This window comes from Paramisgurnus dabryanus, chromosome 2 (genome assembly GCF_030506205.2).
Source record: "Paramisgurnus dabryanus chromosome 2, PD_genome_1.1, whole genome shotgun sequence".
In the NCBI taxonomy this organism is placed as follows: Eukaryota; Metazoa; Chordata; class Actinopteri; order Cypriniformes; family Cobitidae; genus Paramisgurnus; species Paramisgurnus dabryanus.
In genome coordinates, this window is record NC_133338.1 from 56,088,554 (window position 1) to 56,105,558 (window position 17,005).

Genomic DNA, 17,005 nt, shown 5'->3' on the forward strand with positions numbered 1-17,005 from the left:
AACAAGTATTCCGTGTGTATTTCGCGCCACCATTGTTGTTTACAATGTGTGGAATGGTGAGCTGTGATTTGTTGAGCAGATTTATTTCATTCTGCAGAAAAGGAGGAGTGGCGTTTATTGCGTTTTGGGAAAAAAGGGAGAAAAGATGACAGAATAACATGGTGGATATTGTATTTTGCATGAAATTAAGAATTTACTTTTAATTACTGACCTGATACAATACTGATTTTGGCAGTAACTCATTTTTTTTAAATGCCGTTTATCGCGTTTTGGAACCAAACTCTTAATTGCATAAAGTTCAACTTTTCTTAACTTTCCCCTGTCACTGGACACACCCATCCGGTTGCCAATGGTCACTTTAAGTTGTGTCACCAGAAGTCGCCAAGCTACCACTGAAATGAATGAGATCGCTCTGCTACTGCTAGTCACTGGCCGTCTGAATGGGGCGTTACCGGTCACATTCAGTCAGGGACTAATTTTTCCAACAGAAGGAAGACTACATATTTTTTGCTTTAATATTTGTATGATGTGGTAACCGTTTACAAAAGTTATAAGGTGCACAGCCTCGAGTACCTTATTGTTGACATATCAATGTGATTATAAAATATTTACGTCCAGTTATGCATTCATTTGGATAGTAGCTGTATAATAAGTGGGATAATGTGTTGTTATTTCAGGACAAACACCTTCAGATTGTAAGTCTTGATTACCCTGCGTTAGTTTTGTGATAATCTTTTCAGTCGCTTTGGATAAAAGCATCTGCATGTACATTATCCTTTACTTAACAAACCTCTTTCAGATTCAGGGAAGGATTTTGAAACACCACCCCAGAAAAATATTAACTTTGTATAAAATTTTATTTAATATTTTTTACAGGCATAACTCCAAAATCCCCACCGACATCAGTCATTCAAGGTAAAGATTCACTTGTGTACAGTATTTGGTATACAACAGCATTCATCTTTTTCTCGTGTTGCTCAACTTTAGATCTAAAAGGGTTTAGTCACGCTTTAAGCTAAAACAAATATAATAAGACAGCATGACAACCTTTAAAGGTGGTTTTTGATATTCAGCATTTCTTTTATTAACAACATTAACTCATTTTTTTTTACATGTAGTAGGTTTCTTTAACAAGCATAAATAATGCCAGTGCTATTGCTTTAAACAGAGTATAAATATTACTACTTCAAAAAAAGTTGGACTTCTTTTCCTCTACTAAAGTGCAGTCTGTTTCTTTTATTGTCTAAGACATTTGAGCCAGGTCAACAAAGGTTTTATGTCGGTGCTTAAGTATATAGTGCACACTAGAACATTTAATCATCTTAATTGATCAACAGACATGCAATTCATTGCCTTTATGCAGTTAATTAATAAACAATCGGTATCGGCCTTTCTCGTGCTATTGCTGATATGCCGATGGTTTCAAAATCATCAAAAAACGGCCAATAAATATCGGCGGCCGATACATCTGTGCATCACTTCTCTTTACTTAGATGAAAATCAAAACACATTTTTTAACAAATTTATTCAGAAAATTCTATAAAACTTAAAAAGGTTCACATACTTTTTCCTGCCACTGCACGTTTGGATAAGGGGATAATTAAACCAAAAATCATAATTTCATTTATCAGTTGTGTAAGACTGTATTTAATGCACATTTACGAGCCCTTAAAAAGAACACATCAGTCTGTTTGCAATCATAAAATTAACCTTGTAATTCCTGGGCAGATTTCCTATGATGATGTAATTGATGACTTTCTATCAAAAAATGTAAGAAAAGTCAGGCTTAAGGAGGTTTGGTCTTTAGTGCTAAGAATTCAATGAAAAACTATTTATTTGTTTGTTTGCTTAAAAATAAATATTTATTTGTGTTGGTAAAATATCTTCAAACAACTGGGTGTTGGTGGGGGTGCTGAAAGGGGGGTTCATCCAGTGTGCCACACAGGACTGCCACTGAACAATATTATTATTTGTATTAATATTTGGCGGCCCCCCTGCAATACTGTTGTGGCCCATATGTTGAAACTTCTCTATAGCATTGCTGTGAAGAACCCTTAGTCTACTAAACTTCTCCATAAATTATAAAAGCTATTATCTTATAATGTTGTATTATTGAAGTCACGTATGTTGAACAGAAACTTTTCAGAAATGTTTTGCAGCTATAGATCCAATAAATTAAGATTTTGTCCCATTTTCTTCTCACTATAGAATATAACAAGACATCCGATGGCTGGATTCAGTACAGTGGCAGTCAGTATTTCATAAATCTTGATTTTTGCCCTATGGAAGAAGCTCGTGAATTCTGTAAGAAGAATCATGCTGATCTTGTTGTCGTCACTGGTAATACTGAGAGGAGATTTTTATGGAAGCAGGTAAAATAAAATACTGACAATGTTTTCTAGTTTGACTTGTACTCTGCTGCTAAATGCTTTAAATAAAAATGCATGCTGGTGGATGACATCATAGTGTCACACAGGTACGAGGCAGAGCTCATATCTGCAGCAGTATGTACAGTCAGCTCAATAAATATTGGTGAGCTCAGCAACAAAAAAATCCTGAATGTCCATGCTATGGTTTACTGCACACAAAGACGACGAAGGACAACAGGATACAAAAACATAGAAATCTTTAATGATGACGATGATACACAGCAAACACAGGACGAGATCTGGAGCACATGAGGGAAATATATTCACAGACTAACAATGAGGGAACAGGTGAGGACTGTGATACTGATTACAAGACACGGGTGACAATGATAACAAAATCCTAACCGCACATCCCCCCACCGTAACCAAAACAACACCGAAGTGGTGGGGGAAAATGACGACAACCAAAAAGTCAATACACAGAAGGTGACGACGATGGGAGGAGCCAGGGATCTTGGTAGGCCAGAGGGAAGCCCCAGTGTGGAGTCGCTGGCGGAAGGAGCCAGGATGGTGGAATGTCTTTCCCCACCCTGGGATGGATGACGGGGAGTGATGCTAGGCGGAGCCGAGCAGTCAGAGAGCCCGGGGGAGCTGAGGATCTTGAGGGCCGGGGAGGAGCCGGTGGGTCAGCTGACCGAGGTGGAGGAGGGGCTCCAGACATCCGCGGTGGAGCCAGAGTGAAAGAACCCCCAGGTGACGTCTAATGGTTGAAGGAGCCAAAGCAAGCCGGTGGGACGAAGAGAAGGGATGGCACCAGGACGACAAGAGTCCAGAGGGGAGGGCGGGACAAAGAGAGACCAGGGCGGAGCCAGAGGGAGCCTGGTGGAGCTGGTGGAAAGAGACGGGACCCGACGGAGAGGGTGGAGGAGAGATCCTAGGTAAAGCCACTGGATCGGAGGACAGAGCTGACCTCATGATCTCGGGGGACAGTGGAGGAGAACAAAAGATCTCTGAGATAGCTGGCAAAGAGGCACACCGTGGCGTAACCAACGCAGTGATGCCAATGTGCTGAGGGTGAGCTGGGGGGTGGCTGTTTGCCAGTTGATCTGTGGCTGATGGACTGGCTGGTGACTGAAGAGTAGGAGTGAGGCTGGCCGTTACCAGCGGAGAGGCAGGAGGACTGGACGGGACCAGCGGGGATGAGGGGGAGAATAAAAGTCAATTGCACAGTCCAGGAACAGGTGCATGCTCACCCTCAGCGGCGGGAGTGTGGATGAGTGTTCAGCACTGCCCACCAGGTGGCGCCTGACACTCACTAAAGCACAGTTTATTAATTACCACCAATGTTTCAGTGAGGTTAATTGCCTTTATCAAGTTAATATTTTTTTACCAAGTGGAGAACAATATACTGTAAATATGAGTGCTAATTATACACAGGTGAAGGTAATTACATCCAATATTCCAATGATTCATTAGTAAACAAAATATGAAGTATTTCATTTAAATAAGATACCAAATAATGTAACTGTTTTATTGCTACTGAAACACCAAGGGGGCTCTTCAATACACTTAAACGTGCGCTGGAACCCGGAAGCAGAGACCGCTAACAGCGTCGTCACAAAACCAACAGACACAGAGCATGGTAGAAGAATCCTCAGGCGATATGAGAGACACACACGTTAACATCGGTTCTGAAGAACAGAAACTAAATGAAAATGCCTACCGGCCTCCGTTTTATACCCAGATTCCTGGGCGGAGTCATGATATGTAAATTTCATTCAATTTTCATTGGTCCATTTCATAGAGTGGTCTCCCAAGGTCAAACCCGTTGTGTCAATTCATCGACACAATGGCTGTTTCTCCATATGCGTTCTTCAGCGATCTTGCGTCCTTGTGTCCTCGCTCTACGTCATCATTAACAATCGAAGTTTAATTCCAATTCTCAGGAACGCAAGTACAGAGGACGCATGAGAATACCCGGATGATGTCTTGATATCAAGGATACATCGAGTGCAGACTTGCGCGTTGAAATCTGGGGAGGTCACGTGACCAGCAGGAAGATTGCACAGATCTCAATTCTCACAAGTGCGTTCTGTGTTCTCGCGCCTTCTGAGTTCGTTCTTCCAAGGTCACCTGGCAAGACCAGTCTCCACGAGAATGCAAGTCCGTACTTTGCGTTCTTAGAATTGAGAAACAGCCCTCGTTGAGTGAGTGACAGAAGGGGAACCTCTTTACAATGTCTGGAGAAGTGAATCTGAATGCTTCTGTCTTCTGTTACATCACCAAAAAACACCAGAGACCCAGTGCCTTAGGAAAGCATACATGGAAATGCAATCACACTGCCTGAACACTATTTTACTGAAGATGTTGTCTGCTCATATCATGAGATATTCATAGCCTTCTCCATCCCTTTTATTCTCATACATATTAGTTTTATTTTTCCAAAAAAGGTTTTATATCTTCTCTTTATAATTTTCATTTACAATGCCATCTTTACCTCCTGTAGAGCCTTCTTCATTTGTCTGGACAGTGTAAAGAGGTTTTTCTTTATCATGGAGAGGATAATGCCATCATCCACCATTGTAATCTTATATGGAAGTCCAGGATTGTTTGTTGTTGCTGAGCTCACCAGTGCATTTTTACCAAATATTTCTCCTGTCTGACTGATAGATATGTTATGATTTTGAAACTTAAACATGGTGTCTGGTGAAGATCCATTTACAGTTCCATTTGCTTTGTTTGGCCATTGATATTTGACTGCCAGGAACTTTATTTGTAGCCACATCTTGCATATAATAAAGATGTCCAGATGATTCTCACCATTGATGTCCTTTGAAAAGACAGCCACTAGGCCTCTCTTTGAATTGTGTTTATTCCTGCAGCCAGCATATGTTTTGGAAGTTAGATGATTAGATTGATTATTGTTTTTTTTTTTACAAAAACATAATTTGCTCCTTGTGTTAAAGAAAAGTCTGTGGTTCTTTTGTTTGGGCTTCACAATATTTAAGCTCACTCCTCAGAAGACTGAAGACACAGTCTATAGTTCAGAGGAGATATAAACACTTAAGTCTTTTATTCACAAGCATTTGAGGAGGACTAAACTGATGCTGTTTCATAGATATCGAGACTTGGAGAATCACAAACTCAGTACTTCATCGGGATGACTGTAGAGTTGGACAAATCATTTAGGTGAGTATGAATGACTACAACATGGGCTGGATGCTAAACTAAGATCAAATAAACAAACCATTTAAACTTTAAGTAAAAGATAATGTACAGCAAAAACAGTTGTTTTCACAGAATAAAACACAACAGGGTGATCGGGATCACATTTAAGGGATTTATTTGTGGACGAGACAGGGAGAGAAAAACAGAATCCTATTAGCGTAGGGGCCGTTCGCATATAATGCAAGTGTCATACTTTATTGTGGTTTAAAATCCGCTCGGGTCCAGACAGGCTACCTATTGCGGCATAAGTATATTACCCAGATGAGTTATGTGAATGCTTTGTTCTGGACAAACTAGCTATTGCGGGATAGGTACATTTACTTGACATTTTATGTGAATGCTTTGTTAAAGAAGAATGTCTTAAGTTTAGATTTAAATTGCTCGACTGTGTCTGATTCTCAAACATTATTTGGTAAATCATTCCAGAGCTTAGGGGCTAGATATGGAAAAGATCTACCACCTTTAGACACTTTTGATATTCTAGGGATAATTAATTGGCCAGAATTTTGTGATCGCAGTGTATGTGATGGATTGTATTCTGATAGTACTTCTTTAAGATACGAGGGTGCTAGGCCATTTAAGGCTTTGTATGTGATTAGTAATATTTTAAATTGTATGCGATATTTAACTGGTAGCCAGTGTAAAGATGCCAGAATTGGACTTATGTGGTCATACTTCTTAGATCGAGTAAGCACTCTTGCAGCAGCGTTTTGAACTAGTTGAAGCTTGTTTACCTGATTTGCGTGACATCCCTCGAGTAGTGAGTTACAATAGTCTATTCTAGAGGTCATAAAAACATGGATTAGCTTCTCTGCATCAGATGTAGACAGCATATGACGTATTTTTGAGATATTTCTAAGATGGAAGAAGGGCTGTGCGGCAGACATTGGAGATATGGCTATCGAAGGATAAATTGCTGTCGAGCACCACACCTAAGTTCATAACCGTGGAAGATGGCACCACAGTGCAGCCAACTATGGGCAACTTGTAATCTGGCATATTATGTTTGGAGCGATTTGGTTCGATAATAAGTATTTCTGTCTTATTGGAGTTTAGCATAAGGAAGTTATGTGCCATCCAGTCCCTTATATAACTAATGCAGAATTTCGCTAGGATGTGACGAGATGTAAAGCTGGGTATCATCCGCATAGCAGTGAAAACTTATGTTATGTTTCCTGATAATGTCTCCTAGAGGTAACATGTACTGTATAATGGGAATAGGATAGGACCTAAAACTTTAATGAGCGGTCTAATAACTGCTAGTTTGAAAGCTGTTGGAACGTATCCTAATTTTTGTGATGAGTTAAAGATATTTAGTACTGGGTCTGACTCTACAGGGAATACCTCTTTAAGTAGTTTTGTGGGAACGGGGTCTAATATACAGAACGATGATTTGGATGATGTTACGAATTTAGAGAGCTCTTCTATTGTAGTAGGTTTAAATGACTCAAGATGTCCGTATGGTAATCTAGTGATAAATGTACTATTGGGTAGAGTGGTGGCTGCTTGCATAGCTTCGATGTTTTCCCTAATAACTGTAATTTTGTTAGTAAAGAAGTTCATGTAAAGAAGTCATTACTATTGTGTTGGAGTTTGCTATTGGTTTCCATTTGTTCTTTGTTTCTAGTCAGTTTTGCAACTGTGCTAAAGAGGAAACAAGGCTAGTCTGTAGCATGTTGTGGACCGAGTGATCCTATCTAGAAGTACCGTGTGTGAGACAAGGCAATGTTCTGAAACTGCATCGCTCTGAGGTGATATTTCGATGTCATTAAAATTGAGCCGAGTGACAGAATTAAGTCTAATGTGTGTTTACTTGTATGCGTGGGCCCTGACACATTTTGTTAAATATCGAGAGAATTTAGAACATCCATAAATGCTAGTCCTAATGCCTCTTGTGGGTTATCAACGTGGATAATAAAGATAAAATAAAGATAAGAGCTTTAACTACAATGACTACAAGCTCAGACAGGAAATCTATAATTTCTTTAAGAAAATCTTTGTGGTGGCCTGGTGGTCTGTAGATTGTAGCTAAGATGAAAGAGAGCTGTTTAATGTTACGATCAGTTATTTCCATATTTAACAATATTATTTCAAATGAATTAAATTTTAGTACATATTTATGGTTTACTTTAAATGTTTTTTGTATATTGTAGCTACACCACCCCCTCTCCCCTTTGATCGAGGTTCGTGTTTATAATAATAGTCTTGTGGGGTGGATCCATGTAATGACAAATGTAATCGTCTGCTTTAAGCCAGGATTCTGTTAAACAGATTGCATCTAAGTTTTGGTCTGTCATTATTTATTTATTTATTTATTGGTAAGCAATCTAATGTTAAGAAGGCCGAATTTTAACATTTGAGTTTCATCTGGTAGTGTATTGTTTTCTAATTTTATGTTAATAAGATTTGTACGAGACGAGGTAAACGGTGCTCCGTATTTGTTTGTAAAATAGACTCTATGTGCTGGGATATATGTGATCTTGACATGTCAAGGCAGCTAACAGACTGACGGGTAAGCCAATCTGTCTGTTTCCTGACCTGGGCACTGGATAGTCAGACAATATCACAAGTAAGACTATTGGTCAGATTTCTAGAGAGTATAGCACTTCCTTCCGGAGACGGATGGAGGCCATTTCCCATAAGCCCACATACCTGAACTGATTTCACTTGCACCTGATACTCATCACTCTGCCTATTTAAGCCTCTCAGTACGGACTCTCTTTGCCCCGGCATCTTTTCTGAGCATTATTTTTGTCTGATTATCCCGTGCCTGTTTTGGAGTGTTTATTTATCCTTTTTATTGTTTGCTGCCTGCCCTGATATCTGCCTGTGTGTTGACTATTGTGATTATTTGCTGCCTGCCCTGACATCTGCCTGTTTATTGACGACGAGAATGCCTTACCTATATATATGTGTTTGCTGGTGTTTGACCCTGACTGTACAACAACGTGTGAAATAAAAGTTGGCAAATGGATCCTCAGCCTACTTGTGCTTCGTTACAGCCAGTAACTTACTGTAAATATAAATGTATGTTATTTACTGGCAACAATTTGTTTAAAGTAAAATGAACATTAAACATTAACAAGTCTTTGTCCTTACAAAATAAAACTATAAAATAACAGCCACATGCAACTCTGGGAACCAAAAATCCTCATCAACCTTTTTCAGCTTTTTTCCTTCAGATTTTGTTTCCTAGAATGCTTTGCTTGAGGCTGGTATTTTAGCTTTATTCTGTAAAGATAAAGACTTGCTAATGTTTAATTTTCATTTAACTTTGAACAAACTGTTGCAGGTAATTAACATAAATTTAAATCTACAGAAAGTTACTGGCAACCAGCTGCCAGTAATACTGTAATTTCTACGGAATCTTTTTATAGTAGGTATTCAGATAGTTTCATACAGATGGGCATAGAGGCATTTCTCCTCACTTAAATTAAAGTCAGAGGTTTATCCAAAACTCACTGAAACACTGAGCATCCGTCTATAATTGAGGTTGAGGCAATACTCAAGGACTGGGGGTAAAACCATTACGGATCTCACTGTCCCACCCCTTGTTAATGCGCCAAATGGTTTAGTCCATCTGCTCGCACATTTTGTTTACGTTTTTGAGCGTCTGATAGAGTTAAATAAATAAATAAACTGTATACCAATGCTGTTTGCATACAAAACTCCGTTATAATAGCCAGTGTTGGGGCTAGTTACTCAAAAAAAGTAATATATTACGTATTACATATTACTCTCAAAAATAGTAATGCCTTACTTTACTTTATTACTCCCTGGAGAAAGAAACTAGTTATATTACTAGTTACATTTTTTTTCTGGACAAGAATGTTTATTTGGGCAAGCCACGGCCAAGAAAATATCCAAACACCAAACTCCCAAATCAATAAAAAGTTACAATTTTATTAGATTAAATTTGACAACAATTTACTCATTCAAAATACAGGGATGACAACAGGTTGCAATTCATTTTAGATGGACACCTTTAAATGGACAGCTGATGAAAGAATGACGGTTCACAATAAATTATTTCCTGATAAAGACTTCCAAGAGTTCTGTATTTTTAGCAGGGGGATAACATTATGTTAGTGCACATTATTTACCCACCCACTATACACAACAATGCACAGCAAATTCATCCAACACCCAAACATATAAATATATCAATTTAACACCACAAAGTAGGTACGTGACAAAATGACGTAACGCGCACGATTGCTTTGTTCCCACGGATATGTTCCCAGGTATTCAGTGCCAGATGCGTCGGTGACTTAAAAGATCTGTTGTATCTTTGCTTTGATAATACCTCTAAAGCACATATACTAGTGACGTAAATTACATCATCACGTTGATTCTCACGTTTGAATTTCCAAGATCGCGACCGGAAGAAGAAAGATACATGCGAAGGAAAATTTCTCTCGAGTTTGCGGTGAAAATCCGATATGAAAGAGAGTATTTTTTTTTTCAAAACCAATACTTTTCATAGAATATACATTTAACTTGAATTAGGTGAAGTTTGGGATTGATTGTAACATTCGCATGTGCTTTTTTAAGATCCGCAAGTGACGTTGTTGTCTAAGCAGAATCGGCCATTCAATTGGCTTCCAAAACTTCTCCGTTTCAATCCGTGCAGTATTTTTCAAAATAATCATACACAACGAAGGATTAGACTCTCTAGATTACATTATTGGCATGATTTTGTCAAACATATAAATAAATACCATGGATGTTATAGATTTATAGATTGGTTATTCAGTACATATGTACTTTTTCACCTGGGCATGCTGTACTTGCTCTTAAGTGTGTATATTAAAATCTCTATTTGTGTTAGAGGGAGATAATATATACGCTTTTTAGCTTATGATCTTTTGTATTCACCAATATCAACTCAGCTTAAATATGGTTATAGATTTGTTTAGTTTCTAGCAAACTGATTGGCTGAATCTTTCAAACATTGTGCACTCCGCCTTTAAAACATAAAAAAATACTAAATAAACAATGAAATTCAATGCCAATTGTCCGTTTAATACAATAAATATGTGAATATAGCATTTATTTGAGAGGATTTTGATTTCATGTGGAAAGATATGCATGGATTGATGCTCTCAATTTCATTAATTAGTGGTTAATCAGAAATAATACAATTCTTATATATACCTTTTAAAAAGATGTCATCTTAACTTTGTTGGGCTGTTAATTACCTACAATTTGGTGTTTGAATTATGCAAATAGGCTAAGAAATGAGGAAGTTATTATATTTTTAAGTGTTTGGTCAAGCGGAAGAGGTCACAGTTTTTCATAGTTTTCCTGTGTTAATTGGGTACAAAAATGACCCCCAATTTTCGAGTTTAAAAACTTTCTTAATAATTATCCGATTTTAATCATTTAAAAAACATTTTAAAGTTTGTTTTATTATCTATCATATGGTTATAATTATATATGAATTTTCTAGAATTTTTTTTTTGTCACATACCTACGCAAAGTAATAAATACACAATAAATTCAATAAATATCATTACTATCACTCAAGCTAAAGACACAGCCTTCGTCAATTACGGTAAAATTTATATACAAAATTGATGGAATAAACAACCTGCACGCAACCCCTGTTTACATACAAACAAACAATGAAATGAGCGCCAGGAGACCGTATAACCTCACATTCATCAAGGTCTCCACGGCAAGAAAACCCACCGTAAATACACCACCATTTAATACAACATAAACATTACTGCTGGCTTCCTTACCCGCTACCGGACGCGGGGCACAGCGTTCGGAGAAACACTAAAGAGCGTGCACTTCACCGTCAAATTAGTTTCCTTCCGTTGAACATAATATGATAATGACTGAATCTCCACCCGTCGAAACTAGCTTTCTGTTGCTGGGAACCTTCCTCTGAAAAAGAGCTTGCCGTTGTTGACGCTTCCATTTTCCCGATCTGTCTTTGAGTGTGCCGCTCTGTGCTGCTGGCTGCCAGGTGTCGACCAATCGGTGATGGTAAATGATACCTCGAGCCAAACTTAGACCAATCACTGTTCCATTCACGCCCTCCTCCCCTTCCCTTTTGTTCTCTGTGTTGTGTGCCTTGTGTGATGAAGGTGCTACTGGCGAATGTAACGCAAGTACTTTGTAACGCGTTACACCCAACAGTGATAATAGCCTAATTTGAAACATGTTTATTTTTAAATGAATAGGCTATAATATCTAAAATTAGCAATAATAGGCTAATCAGTGTCATAGGTAGCTTGGTAGTAGCCTACATATCATGTCAACATTATATTATAAACGCCAGTGGGCATTTACTGGGGAATAAACTTCAGCATAAGCTATACATTTGAGGAGGCTATAGCATGTAAGCAATAGCATTTGTTACACCACCACCAGCAGCCTGAACCATTGATACATGGCAGGATGGGTCCATGCTTTCATGTTGTTGACGCCCAAGACACAAAATGTCATTGCAAAAGAGGCTGGTTGTTCACACAGCTCTGTGTCTAAGCACATTAATAGAGAAGCGAAGGGAAGGAAAAGATGTGATAGAAAAAGGTGTACAAGCAATAGGGATAACCGCACCCTGGAGAGGATTGTGGGGGGAGATTCACAAAGAGTGGACTGCAGCTGGACTTAGTGCTTCAAGAACCACTATGCAGAGACGTATGCAAGACTTCGGCTTCAGCTGTCACCATCCTTGTGTCAAGCCACTGTTGAACAACAGACAGCGTAAGAAGCATCTCGCTTCTGGAATGCTGCTGAGTGGTCCTAAGTTATGTTCTCTGATGAAAGTAAATTTAGCATTTTTCTTTGGAAATCAGTAGTAGTAAGACTGGGGGTAGGGGGTTAGTGGGTAGGTTAGGGATCAGAAAATTTCTTGGATTTTCAAATACCAATGTTGACATGTATGACTTCAGCTGATTTCATAGCATTGTAAAATTTAACATGAGTGGTTAGTACCTTGAAGCAGATAACCTTGACTATTTGCATATCTTATGATAACTTGATGACGCTTCCTCACGTCTCTTAGTAAATTCTTCATCGTTAAAGCAGTGGTGTGCAACCAAGTTATCAGTGTAGCTCACAGTCCCCTCTACTGGGGATTTTAACACAGGCACAACTAAATTTAGTGATTCTCACATGGGCAACAATTGGGTATGCCATACACAGGACACTAGAGGTCCTGCAATCTCTAGCACGCTGGAATCAGAGCAATGAGTGTTGTCCTGTTTCAGTTTCGGCCCAATACTTTTGGGATACTTTGTTAAAAACCTTGATTATTTGAACAATAAGATTTGTCCTTTGGTTTAGTCAGTACTTGTGCATAGCATGCAGTTTCCTTAAGGAATTTATGATCATCCTGGTTTCGGATGAGGTTGAAGGGGGTTTTAATGGATGATAAGGAGAAATGCTGTGGACCAATCAAACTGTCCTCTTCTTCTCCATGAAAGATGTCCGAGCAGCCTCTTATTTGATCGAACTGGACACCTGTTTGTGTTAACCCACCCAAATCCAGTCCAAATGTAGCAGTTGGGGAGATGTCTGAAATGCTTGTTATCAGCTGTTCCTACAGGTGATTGCCTGGTAATTTGACCCAGCATTTGGGTTGATGTGTCACGGGAGGGGTGCATTCATCCACCTGTCTGTGAAATTTGCAGGGCAAATAAAACATGTGACATTTTTTTGTCTGTTTGTAGTTGGGTGGACGGTTCACCTGTTGTATACACTGCATGGGAACAAAATGAACCAAATTTCTCCAACAATGATGAGAACTGTGTGGCCGTTTTGAAAAGCTCAGGTAAGAACTTCTCATCACAGTTGTGTATGATATAGCAAATAGATGAAGAACAACATCCACTAATGCTGAGGCAGCTATTCAGTCTTGCTCCAGAGACATCACATCTAGATTATAAGATGTTGATTCAGTTTGTATTAGTGTTGAAGCTGACCTCATTTGCATTAATAAATAACTTTTACCATTAGGTTTAAAATTTCAGAAGCTTGTTATAACAATATTATATGACACATATATAGTGTACCAGGAGTGGGGAACCCTGGGTCCTGGAGGGCCACTGTCCTGCATAGTTTAGTTCCAACCCTAATCAAACACACCTGAATTTCACTTCCAAATGATCCTAAAGACTTTAATTAGATTTTTCAGGTGTGTTTAATTAGGGTAGGAACAAAACTGCAGGACAGTGGCCCTCCAGGACCAGGGTTCCCCACCCCTGTAGTATACTGTATGTCTTATCTAATCGCCTTTTTAATGGTGCACATGATCTGATGGATAACATGTATGTGTTTCTGTAGGATTCTGGAATGATGTTAATTGTCGTTTATCGTTACCCTCAATCTGTAAAAGAAGTGCTGATTTTGTCAACACCACCATGTCTCCAACCACTGTATCAGCGGGCAGCTGCGCTCCTGAATGGACTCTGTTCAGAGGAAAAGTAAGAACCATTACTGTCCAAATACATTTGGGGACCCACATAACCATTAAGAGATGCCATGAGTCCCCAAAAAACCTGGGGATTCCTTGGTTTTCCATTAAAACTAGGACTATTTTTGTCAAATTATTGAAAGCAACACATTAGCTATGTTTACATGCACAAAATGTTGTCAATACGACTGAATTTAATCCGATTCCAGTGTACGACATTACAGTTTACATGCACCCTAAACATTGCAATCTGATTAAAATATTTGTTTACATGTACAATCTACATAATCCAAACCAAACAGCTGTATCTATATAATCTAGGGATGCACCGAATCCAGGATTCGGATTCGGCCGAATACTGGGCTTTTTGATGGGGTTCGGCCGAATCCTAGATTTTTTTTCCACCGAACAGAACCCTAGGCTTGCGCTACGCTGGTCAACGTCACGCGGCCATTGATTACAGTGCTGACGTGGAGATAAGCTTTTTCTTTCGGTGAGCCTTAGGTGCTGGACACACCAAAACGTTTAAACACGGCTGAAAACGCCTTGAGGACGCCGAATGCCAGCTGTTTTTCAGCTGAGAGCTTGGTAGCTGTGATGCTTCATCTGTGAGCCGGTTGGTTGCTGTGGTAATGTCCCGCCCCTCCTCCACTGTAATTGGACGGCCCTGTGAAAACTGACATTGACGAGCGGAGCTTTTCACTCAAAGTTGAATATTTTTGAACTCTCTGTGCGGAAAAACCCCGAGCTGCTTGCTTAATGGAAAAACGAGCGTGTCGCAATGCATCGCTTTCATTATGCATAGGCTTATGGTAATTGTCAAAATAGTTTTTCCAACTTGTCCTTTTTTTACAGTTAAAATTAAATAAAATGAAAAATACACTGCTGTGGACAGTGTTTACTTCATTAATGTGTTTTACTGTGTTAATGGAATAAGGATGCGAGTAGTATTCGAACCCCAAAAATCTGGATTTGGTGCATCCCTAATACAATCCAAACCAAACTCATCCCAATGGGCATTCAAAACCAGCCCAAAAGCATCCCAAAGACAATTCGAAGCCCAAGATCCAAAAACTAATGAGCAAAACCCTTTGATCTTTAAAGGGGCACTTCACCGATTTGCATTAAGCTTTGTATTGTTAGAACCTGAATCATGTTTTTGAATGGTCGTGCATCATTCCTTCAGTTTCCCCTGAGATAGGAGAAATACAGATTTCAGTGTTGCACTTCCTTCTTTCAATGATGTAAAAATCAGCATTTTGCGTCATTGAAAGAAGGAAGTGCTATATCTTTGTCGAGGGTGAAAGACTACAGACACTCTTTCCTCATTTTTCCAAGGTGGGGGCTATGGGTGGGACCCACTTACGCTAAAGACCTATTACAGATCAGTGGGTGGGACTTATGAAAATATACGAACACAGACAGAAAAAAAACGATCAGCCGCCATCTTTATGCTAAGCTAACAGACGTTGTGGGGTGAGCCAGACTTGTTACAATAATAGCGGAAGGTAATTGATATGGTATGAAGAAGGGTGATTTCGCAAGCGTAATGCTTTAATCCACTGTTCATTGCACCTTTATGAGCCACAATACATTGGCATTTTAAAAGTTTCTTGAAGTAGATTGGTCCCGCGAAGTGTGTTTCCAATTCGTCGGTCACGACGTGATATCTTTATTCCCTTCCTTCAGGGAAAGAGGGTTAGATACATAACTGAGACATTTTTCTTTCTGTTATTTCCCTGACCAAGATATTTTAATAATCAAAGCTGCACACCTTAATTCTGAGTGTTTGTGTTTCCAAATAGTGTTACAAGTTTTTCAATAATAAGATGTCATGGCATAAAGCACAAGATCACTGCATTTCTAATGAAGGCAAACTGGTGTCTATTTGGAGTCGCACAGAGCAATGTAAGTATGACACAAATACTGTTTTCTGTTCATCCTTTACACCTGAATTTATTTATTTTATAAGAAATGAAACCTGCTGATATCATTGTGATGTTTAAAGAATTCAAAATGTATACATTGTATATGTATATGTTTACAATTAAAAGTATTACATTGACTTTATTTAAATTTGTGACCTAGTGCTAAACCAGCACAGATAATGACTGTACTTTAAGTGGAGTGTGAAGTTTAACTGAATATATTAAATGTTAAATAAATATATATATGCATTGCATTACAACAATCCCTTTGTTTGCATTTTCAGTTTTTCTCACAACTTTAATGCTAAGTGCTGTTGATGACGTGTGGATCGGTGCAAATGACATTGCCACAGATAAAAAATTTGTGTGGACTGAAAATCGAGCTGTCAGATACACAAACTGGCTCAAAGGTCAACCTTCATCATGGGTACAATCAATATACTTTTCTGGAGAGTGAATGAGTTTATTGCAAAAATTAATGTAGTAGCACAATCATCAAGCTAATCTTTTGTTTGTTGTGTATTTGTTTCATCAGTTAGTTTTCTGTTTAATCTTTCACTAAAAGCTTTGTGTTTGATCACAGCAGTTAATATAAGCATCTCATTATATGTTCTTCTCACTGGCAGTGTGTTTCAGTTTAACTTCTGTTATGAGGTTTTGATTTTAGTTGTAAATGTTTGACCATTTCATTAACTCAATGCATCCTAAAGATAGTAGCCACCAAAGGACAAATATGCCAACATCTGAGGCAACATAGGGATGAAATGCACTCTGTAGGAGGGGTGCACAAACTTGGTCCTGGAGGGCTGGTATCCTGCAGAGTTCAGCTCCAACTTGCCTCAGCATACTGCCTAGAAGTGTTTAGTGCTTAGTAACCATAGACTGTAAAAAAAGATGGACGGCGCGACGTCGCCTCCCTCCATTGAAATGAATTGAAGCCAAAAATGTCCTTCCACGGTCGCCGCCATGTTACGTAAAAACGTCAGTTTGGAGCCAGGGCATGCGCAAAAGGAATCGTCCGTGGAGCCAGAGGCGGATCCGCGGTATCA

At 38.9% G+C, this 17,005-nt stretch overlaps 1 protein-coding gene across 1 annotated transcript in view; it reads left to right on the forward strand.

Annotated features, from left to right (window-relative positions):
• LOC141279823 (macrophage mannose receptor 1-like) overlaps positions 1-17,005 on the forward strand; it is a 62,544-nt gene that overhangs the window by 33,897 nt on the left and 11,642 nt on the right. Inside the window, exons 16-22 of the mRNA XM_073813260.1 lie at positions 877-915; positions 2,209-2,372; positions 5,488-5,558; positions 13,286-13,386; positions 13,899-14,038; positions 15,834-15,936; positions 16,241-16,383. Of these exons, the coding sequence (XP_073669361.1) occupies positions 877-915; positions 2,209-2,372; positions 5,488-5,558; positions 13,286-13,386; positions 13,899-14,038; positions 15,834-15,936; positions 16,241-16,383 (761 nt within the window). The remainder of the gene's footprint in view (positions 1-876; positions 916-2,208; positions 2,373-5,487; positions 5,559-13,285; positions 13,387-13,898; positions 14,039-15,833; positions 15,937-16,240; positions 16,384-17,005) is intronic.